The 10666-nt window shown below is 31.8% G+C and overlaps 1 protein-coding gene across 1 annotated transcript in view; it reads right to left on the reverse strand.

Annotated features, from left to right (window-relative positions):
* LOC148621367 (G protein-coupled receptor kinase 5-like) overlaps positions 1 to 10347 on the reverse strand; it is a 38611-nt gene extending 28264 nt beyond the window's left edge. The window contains exons 1-3 of the mRNA XM_088575613.1: positions 10156 to 10347; positions 7136 to 7231; positions 6233 to 6345 (exon numbers count right to left, since the gene is read on the reverse strand). Coding sequence (XP_088431739.1) covers positions 6233 to 6345; positions 7136 to 7231; positions 10156 to 10207 — 261 coding nt within the window. The 5' untranslated portion in view covers positions 10208 to 10347. The remainder of the gene's footprint in view (positions 1 to 6232; positions 6346 to 7135; positions 7232 to 10155) is intronic.
* Between the last annotated feature and the right edge of the window lie 319 nt (positions 10348 to 10666).

The raw sequence follows: 10666 nt of genomic DNA on the forward strand, positions 1-10666 counted from the left end.
AAAGTCTGCAAAGTCAACGAACCATTGACTATATTCTCATTATCTCCTTATTTCTGATGAGGTTATCAATACAAAGCTATGAAGAAACTGTATCACTGAAGAAGCTGAAATGTACCAATACACATAAACTACCTCTGCCAAAACATTCCTCTAACAGATTTATAGTCAATCAGCTGTCTCAATCATAGTAATGTTTTAATCAAATCGTACAAGAAAAATACTTGTAAAACATTACAAATTTAAGACATTAATTAACAGCAAATGAAATGGTTCCTACTGATTTCCTTGATAGTAGAATTATACTTTAATGATATGGAAACAATTTTAGAAACATTAACATGTTTAATATAATGAATACAAAGATATCTGAAGTATTTTATGAAATTTGCCAACTGCATGTTTTTATTTGCATGTTATTAGTAAGTACAAAATTTTGTGATTATAAATGTGTGTCCTATTATAGGACTCCTATACATGTACATGATATGAGATTTCCTAATTGACATCATTAGCTGCAAATAAATTAGAAATTCACATCTGCAGAACCTAATTTTTTTCTGAATGAGTTTGAAATACAAAATCTGTGAAATTAACACCCAACTATAAAACAATACATCTTAATTGCAACAAGCACCTTACAAATACACTTTATGATTCTAGAAACAGAGAGAGATTTCTAAAATAACATCCAAAATTAACATCAGTTGTCTCTAGAATGCTTTAAGTAGTGATGGAGATAAAAATTTTCTGAGGACCATTTTTTATGATCTTCTGAATTTCAATGGGCCTTTCTTCAACATTCTGGACATTTTCAGTCAGAATGTAATAAAAAGCACACGCACCCCCCCTCAACCCCAATCACTGTTGGGTGGGTCTTTTCATTCAAACATAACCAATGTATATGAACAAAATAAAGTCCTTGATTTCAGTAAGATATTAAGTATCAGTCTTTCTAAAAATCAGACAGAAGGTGATTCATGCATGTTAAAAACCCACCGAATTCAGTCTTATTTCTTGTTCAGAAAGAATTTATGATCACATAACAAGTCTTAGTTTTTCATTAGGTTGTGCTTTGGAGATAAAAATCATACAGATTGTACATGAAATTTGTACTTTGGAAGAGTTATCGTTCTTGATTTGGCTTTATTTGGTTGATTTCAGTGGGAGATGAATGTATGATTTTCTTAAAAGTGCAGATCTGAATGCAGAAATGGTTATTGTTCCGTGAAAGTATAGCATATGTAGACTGAAAAAGCATTTTTTGTTTGGCGGGGTTTTCTTCACCATGAATCACTTTACCATTGGCAATGTCTGAATTTTATGTGGACTGGTACTTAAAATTATCCTTTTAAGTAACAGAAACTTGCAAGCATGGTAAAATCCCCATTTACTGGGGAAAAATAAAACAGGTCTACATCAAGAGGTTCCTAAAATGTTTGAATCTACAAACACTTAAGAACAATTTGATTAGAAACCTTATGCCTATGATCCATCATTGAGGAACTTAAACCCTGACTGTTCTATTTCTGAGTAAAAATTAGACAACGAAAATATCTTTTTTGTGCCTATACAACAGACAATATGTATATGCCTCACTTAATGCTTAGAAAATAAAATTAACTATAAAATTTTACATTTAAAATTCATCTGCAAAATAATCATTGCAAATGTCTTGCTAGCTAGCTTTGACAACAAAGTAACAAACACAGATATTTCCCATTTTAAAATATTAATGCCCAAAGTATGTCTATAATGTAAAGCTATTCAAATGATTCAATTTACAAAAAATCATCGGGGGTTTTAAAGTACAATGTTGTCTGTATGAATGAGCATTACAATACATTCTGTTTTCTATTAATATTTTAATCTCTTGCTGTTCAATGGGAATAAACCAAAATAATTTTAGGAAAAATATCCAGAAAAAAAACATTAACCCAGCTGATGTCAGTAACCCCTAATACGCAACTACATGTACATTTACTTGTGAAACTTGAATACAAGAATGTTTGTTACATGTACATGTATATTTTAACTTTTTAGACCTTAAGAAACATGACCCATATGTTTCAAATCAACTACATACTTATCAGATAAACATTTGTACATGTACTTGAATACATGTATCCTTGAAGTAGCGATTCTATCAGTCTGATGAAAAATTAGTCAGGTTTACAAGGTAGATGTTCGATATACTTCCTCAGGGTAGAGAGTAGATATATAAAAACAGATTATATCATTTAATGATTGGAATCTATATGGTACATGTAGTACACAGATATAAAGTGTCCTATTTAAGTACCATTCTGTGTAAGAATCAGGCAATGGGTGGTACATCATTTTTCTCAATTTGGTCTTTTTTGCCTCAAATATATTCATTACATCTAGAAAACAACTGAAAAGCTATTTAAATTTATCCTGAAGCATCTGTGACATTAATATTTTTTGACTGCTTATATAGGGAAAGAGTGCAAAAAAATTTTCCCACCATTTCTCCATAGTGAATTTCAATTAAATTTGACCTATCAATACCTTAAAAAAGGCAAATTTTACAAACACTTTGATAGTTATTTCTGGTGGTAATCAGGTATAATTAATTGGTTAATGCAATAAAATTTCTGCGTTTTCTTCCTTTATGTGCCACATCTTGTACACATTTTGCCTGATTCTTAGACAGAGTACTTAACACTCAAACTTAATAAGTAACATAAATGTCATAAGGCCACCAGATTTTTTATCCTAGTTGATTCTTATGCTGTGAAATGAACATACCCTAATCCAACAAAAATGTACATGTACTAAAGCCAGAAATTTATTCAAAAATGGTGGTATAATGTGCTAGCTAAAGGACCAACAACAGATTGAAAGATTATGACCAAGATTTAATTCTAACCACAATACCATGTACATGTGTGTCCTTTCAAAATATCGCTTCCATTCTGTTTTCCTAAGCTTGTTCAATCTGCTTGTTTGTTTGTTTGTTGGGGTTTAATGTCCGAGCAGCAATATTTAAACTATATTCAGACGATGTTCAATCTGCATGATCTAAATCAGTTCTGCTGCAAGGTAAATGAAAAACTTTCCCATAAAGTTTCTTACAGATTTCAACCAAATTTTACAGTAACGTGTTGCATTTAACTTATGGTAGTACTGACTAAACTGCTCAGCAAAATGGCATAAAATGGTCTTTTGTCTTACAAACTGAAATTCCTTTAAAAGGTGGATCAGTGCACTTCAGAAATAAAGTAGTAAGGTACAAGAGTAACCCATTTACAATAAAATTGGTTCATAACCTACTTGCTCTCAACAACATACAACAAAATCATTAAGTTATTAACAAGCCTCACTTGAAGTTTAAGGGGAAAAAATTATGTTAAAAGGAGTTTTGTTTTTAATGAAAATATTTTTATTACGAGTCATATTACAATATCACTGTTGCAGTGGTGATAAGAACTGATATTTTGATAATAATAAAGAGGGGGAGGGACATCACTTTCTATTGATGTGGCATGTTTGATTTCATGGAATGGAGTTGTGGAATGGCATCTCAAAGTAGACATTTGAAGCAGCACTTAGTGTTGTGGAGTTTTTATAGTTATTCAAATCTGTCATTGACTTACTAAAAAAAACATGTAATTTTGTTAAAAAAATAACAAAGGTAGTGAGTATTTTTTTTCTAAAAACATAAATCATAAACTTTTTGCAAACAGTTACATCTGTATGAACCCTCATATAATTGCAAATCCACCATTTAATTTCATATCCAAATCACATCAAAACCATGTTTTCACTCCAAATTTCTACTCCCAAGACACCAATCCACACCTCCACTGTATACAATAAACTATGCCATTTTTTACACAGTATTTGGATAACCCAAATGATATCAGTATCTCCTTTCCATTGACGTAAGATGGGTAAGAATCTCTTTCACTTAACTTAAAGACAGATTTTTTTTTATGAAAGGATTTAAGTTTAAAATGCTTTTAGATTAGATGTTCACTTCAGTACATAAACCTTGATGTCATGAGTGGAATTCATTTTTGTGAACAGATTGAGATAATTATTATCACAGTTAGAAGAACCATTAGCCTCCAGTCTTAAGCCCAAGATTAGTAGTTTCATTTGGCCTAGTGAAAGTTTAATCAACTTTGCTGAGCCTGACCAGGTTATGAACTAAATTATTCAAGATAACTTGTCTTAAATGAACAATTTTGATCAGCAAAACACAAGGGATGACTTGGCTGAAAAGTAAAATTAGTAACAATATGACGTAAGTCTATGAAATTGCCCTCAAAAACCCCCTACTGGAAATACATTAAATTTGATTTTTCCACTTTCAGTAAGTTCACCGTATTACCTTTTTTTAAAAAATGCCCCTCATGTAGGAATTAGGAAGGAAATAAATCCATCTGAAACCCAAAAACCTGGGATTAACAGTGATTTTTGGCAATTTTGCATGATTTTGAAATGATTTGCTTTGGTAAACAGCCTGTATTCAGTGGTAAATTCAATAACATAATCACAATTTTTTGTACATGAACATGTATGTTTGAAGATTGGTTCAGTCACTATCCTTAATATCAAAATGACATTTATTTTAATTGCATATGTATGTGTGAAGATTTGGTTATACAATGCTACATGTACCTATATGCTAATATGTTTTTTATGTTTTGAAGTGTCAAAATACATGTATGTCTTATGCTTCATACTGAAGTTTGGCTCCCTTTAGATTTTTACAGTATGCTAAATTATGCTTTTATCAAAATTATCCCATTAGCTAACTATGTTATGACAGTTAATGAGCTGAAAGTGAAAGGTTGATTCCTTTCAAATACATGAAATTATCCGATTAATTTATTAATACCCATCAAATAAGCATTCCAGAAAGTAAGTATGACATTATTTTTTTTTGCTTCCACATTTCATGAACACTAGTTATTTGTAAAATAAGACAGATAACAGATAAATGTATACCGTTATACACTTGTGTACCTGTGTCACTGTCATACATTTCTATAATATTGTTTCCATACTTGTTGAGTATTACAGATTACTCAAAGCATACCAGACAGACAGAGTTCTATGACTTTTGCATTATACTTTTTTAAACAGTTTCTTTGACAAAAAAAAGAACTACAAAAATATATATACAACTGACATACAAAACAATAACTAGAGAAAGATGAAATGGAGAGCAATCATGCCCCATCCTTTCCCACCATGTCATATTTTGTTAAAAAGTGTCAACTCTCCTGATGGATTGATTGTGGAACTTGGTCTATATTTCAGTTTCCAAATCATTGTGCCACTTTCAAACTAAATGTTATAGAGACCAGGATTAGAGGGGGCCATCACATTTTAGCTGAAAAAGGCCCATTTTAATCAGAATTTTTGTAAGAACGATTAAGAGCAGCCCACTGAAACTGACCTATTCTCAAAATGTTAATTCTAACAACTGCAAGAATGAACACAGCATTTGAAATTGATTGATATAACTCTTTATTTGGATCATGATTAAATGTATGGCAATTTTCAGAGCTAGAGGCTCTAGAGAACCTGAATCACTCACCCAGAGAACTTGAAATCACGTGGTCATATCATTTGATCTTTTAAAGCTTAAATGGCCTCTGGTGGCCATCTTGTTTAATGAAACAGAACAAAAATTTTATCAGATGTTAAAATTGTCCCTCTTATTATTTCTGCCAATTTTTCCCGCAATTGGCTCAGTCAAAGCAATGATACAGGCCAAAATGAGTTTCCCCACATAGTTGGCAACTTTGAGTGGCTGCAGTCGCCCGCTGAGCTACCTGAGCAACAAAAAAAGTGGATCGTCTGTAGAAGGTAGTGCAGTCATTAACCCAATTGAATTTAAAAGCATTGGCACATGTGGTGTCAAAGGAGTTGATCTTTGAAAATTGGCCAATCAGAAGCTTAAATGGTTCTGGCGGCCATCTTATTTAAACATGTGGAACCAAAAGTGGATCTTTTGTAATGGCTCTTACATACATCACTTCTGCAGACTTCAGTTAAAATTGGTCAAAGGTTTTCATGTAGTTGAGCAAAATGTGAAAAGATGGACGCAAAGGGACACAATAAGCTCACTGGAACCTTTGGTCCAGGTGAGCTAATAAATTGGTCAAATACTTAATTCTGAACCCATTTTTACCTGCATTCCTAAAGGTTAAGGGCAATTACTGTTTAAATTCATCAGCCTTTATATCAAACTTACCACTTGGTCAAGAAATTTGATGGCTTTGGCAAGCTCAGGCTTAGAATTGCAAAATAATCTGAATAACTGGTTCCCTATAGGTTGTTGTTCTACTATGTACTCATAGATTATTTCTGCAAAACAAAAAAAAATATCTTTCAAATAGGCAAACAAAAGTATGTGTTTCCTATTACACCTTTTAAAAATAGAGTAGGTACACAGGGGTGAAACCAGAGATTTAGAAAACATGGGGTGCAAGCCTAGGTTCCTCAGAAAAAGAAGGGAAATGGGACATTATTTGCCATTTTTTTGTCAATTTTACACATCAAAAAGACAATTTTTTTTCAATAATAAGGGGCTAAAACGTAGGTAGATTTTTTTTAACACAGTCTATGTTAGAAGCATTTCGACTTTAACAGTGCTTTTTGAAAAATGACCCAACAACACTTCAGGGTAAAATATTTCTAGCTGAAAAGATAGGGTGTGTAGAGTAAAAAGAAACACACATCTTTTTAAATTTGGCCTAAACAAAACTGATATTAATACAAGTACATGCATTATGAAAATTCAGAATGGAAGTACATTTTTTGTATATTTTGAATTTAAGCAAAATATGTTCATGTGCAGTTATTTGACTCAACATGGTGTCTTTTGTTTCATTTCTACTATGATACTGTATGACAGCATTCTTAATTGCATGTAGCATTTGCAACAAACAATTCATTGTCTAGTGAAAAATTTGCCACAGAATGAAAACTGACATTACGGTCAACAAAGGACAAGGTTACTTGTCTTTCCAAAATATTGTGATTATGGTTGCATCTCTGTTTGACATTTCAATTTTTTGTTAAATTAAATTATTATTTCTTAATTCAATTGTACATTGTTTGTACGTGTACATAATGTAACTGTGCTCATAATTACCAATTTTTTCTTTAATGTGTAGACATTTTGAAATGTGAGGGAATTTCAGTATCTGTTTCCATTTCTTACTCTTGCCTTTTCTTTTTCCTCCTCCACCTGAAAGATGAAATTAAAGTTTAGACATTAAAATTATACACACAAGCACAATAATATGCTAATGTATACACAAATATAATATTAATAAATAATTTCCAGTACATGCAAAATGTGGATGTACCTGTATAAACAATATTTCAATTACTTTATGCCATAAACATGTACATCATGTATACATGCAGAAATGTTGAAATTTATTTTTTTTGTCAGACATTATATAATTAGGTCCAGCAAGAAAACCATCTTTGCCAGACCTGCGTTTTTTCACCAAATCAGAATCATTCTCGTAAAAATATGAAGTTACATTATTGTTGACTGATAACAACAGTATAGCACTGATACAAAGAGCAGCCACTTGCCTAAGTCCACTATTTAACCTCCTTCCAGAACAACTCTTATATTCAACTTTAAATTATAAACACCAACACCTTATTAATTCTTTACTGAATACTGACTGACATTTTATTTTTTAAAAAAATCATCATGTAAAATTCAAACATCTTGATCACTCCTCTGTAGAGTACTTTGAGAAAAGAAAAGCATTTGTTGCTTCATTTTGCCTTTCGTCTTCGTATTGGCTTCTTTCTGCTTTTTCAAGAGAGACCTTTTTTATACTGGGTTTTGCATCAGACACTCAGATACAAGCTTATTTGCCACAAAGCCATGCTGTTTTTCACAAACAATACAAAAATTACAAATACTGCCGGTGAGGACATTAAATCCGGAAACTGACTGATTTACGATTTTCAAGCTTGAACAGTAGGTAACAGAATGTTGTTTACTTACTTTGTTTATCAGGAAAATTTCAGTTTTAAAATTAAAATACATATATATATGTAAGTGTTCACTGAGAATAAATCAGTCAGACAGGATTCAGAACTTACATAAATTTGATTTTCACGGCCCAAAATGCCTAAATACTTTGTCAAACATTCGGTCTGGCACAAAACCAGTTCTTGCTGGCCCTTCAAATTTTTGGTCCATAGGTCCGATGGTTTTCAACAACTCTGTACATGTACATTGTATGTAAAACATTCTTGTGCACATATTTATATACTTTCTTGTACTGTGTGAAAAACAATTACATGCAGCAGGGGCCCACTTGCTAATGGCCCCCAAAAAGTTGGTGTGGGCTATTAAAATTTCAACTGTGATTTTAAAGAACAACATTGTATACATATTGGCTACCTAAATTTATGCTATGGACTATCAAGCCAAAATTTCAGGTTATAACCTACAATTGTTCATTTGTGTAATATCAATAATTACATTTGTACTTAATGAGTTATAAACAACTGGTAAAACTCAAGTTGGACTGTAAATTCAAACCTAGGCTGAAAAACGTCAGTAAGCAAATGACTGCATACATTGTAAAACTTGAAAAGCTGCATGTACATTGTACTAGGGATTGAACAAAAAATAGGGGGATAGCCTTCATGTAAAACTACATTTGTTAACATGTAAAATTCTGTTTTATACAGAAATAGCCACTATACAAATGTATGTATTTCTACATAAGATTGAAAGAAGTAGAAATTTTTGTGGACTACACCAGTGAGTGGGCCCCTGGTAATTTCCATTCTTTAGTGCATCTGAACATTACATGTACATGTATGTGATGAAGAAAATAAAAACAAAAATGTAAATGTATAAGGGATAGGAGAAAATTATCCTTATAAACCTGTATTCAACCAAATTTTTTAATTATCAAAATGCATCTTCTTTAAATGTACATTAGTACATTCATGTCTAATTATTCAAAGTGAAAAGATCTTGTGAAAACTAACTGAGGGACCTGAAAAAACAAACAATTTAACATTAAAACCTTGTCACCACACATGTAATTATACATACTTGTACATTACACATGTATGTACTGGAACAGCAAATGATATTAATGCATAATGCATAACATAAACCAAAAATTCAACAACAAAAAATGTCAATCACTGGGCATTGCAGCATGTAAATGACATTTGTACAATGTTTTTTTTTTAATTACATTCTGTTTTGAAAATCCTAGTACAATATACATGTACAAATGTACATGCAAGGATATTTAAGGATTTTCATATCTTCAAAGTCACAAGACATCAGTGGTCATCAATTCTAACATAACAAAATGTTTTTTACATTACATGTACATGTACATTCACATTTCGCACCTTGTCACAATACTGAAAGATATATATGTACACATGTCGATCTTTCTTAACGAGCAATTATGACTTACATAGATTGTTTCTAAGAAGCAAATGCTTCATCAGTCTAAATAATAAACATTGTACATTTAAGCATAGAAAATTACTTTCTATTACATGTACACATGTATGTCCAGGCTGAAATATTTAATACAGTTTAAAACACATACATTTTCATTTGTACCTGCATAAATAATTGAATGGCAAACAAAAATGTATGATAAATTCAAAATTTGCAACAGCATCATTGTTTTCAATACCATTAAGTCCAGTTTGTTAGTACATGTATACAAGTGTACATCCACATGTAAAAATGTGGCAATAAACATAAATGTCATTAATTAGCCATTCTAAATCTGAACAAATTGACTGAAGTTTTATGTCAAAATATCTATTTCAATTTTTTCCCCTCATAACTATGAGAAAAATGTTGCTGACAAGACAGTTTGAAATTTACAGAACAGGATCCAGCTGAATGACAGTCTGCTTGAATTCATAATGAAATGTGTATACCCATGGCTCGAGGATAAATTTTTTGTCTTTAAAATTGAGGGGGACAGTGCACAGATGCAAGTGCAACCATGAAGAATGAAATTGCATATATAAAATTTTTACAGGAAAGCCATTAGAACGGCAGTGTAAATGTAAACAATTTCATAACAATGAGATTCGTTTGAGAGATTTTGACAGAAAAAGGATGACAGCTCGAGTATGATACTTTACCCTCGCGTGCTTTTAAATACACAGTATTTGCGACGATGTTTTCCAATTCCATTTACTTAATATTTTGAGATAATGGAAATCAACAAGGGTCAACTGCGACCCTAATTGAGTCCACTAACTCGTCGTTTAAATATCCCTGGGTGTGGTAATGAAAACCCAACAATATGGCGAACATTCAGAAAATGAGAGAGTCGACTGATTTGATTGGTTAAAATAATTTCTGTCGACTAAATCGATGAAGGCAGGACAAAGGGAAGTTACTCGAGTTTGCAAAAAATCGATTTCCTAAGCAAATTATGCAAGGAATGTAAACATATGAGTTAATCACATCCGAAAAAATATCCTTTATCTCGACATGCTTGCAGGCATAACGGAAGTGCTTTCAAGGACGCCCGCACTTATCAGGGGTCTTCTACGACGTCCGCCATCAATACATCGAATTTTGTTAATGAAACTTTTTTACTTTAAATCTTATTTAAACGGATTATGTTACTGAGGAAGTTATAAGGCA

The sequence above is a fragment of the Perna viridis genome, chromosome 3 (assembly GCF_037379345.1).
Source record: "Perna viridis isolate PV_CMFRI_1.1 ecotype Kerala chromosome 3, ASM3737934v1, whole genome shotgun sequence".
NCBI classification, from domain to species: domain Eukaryota; kingdom Metazoa; phylum Mollusca; class Bivalvia; order Mytilida; family Mytilidae; genus Perna; species Perna viridis.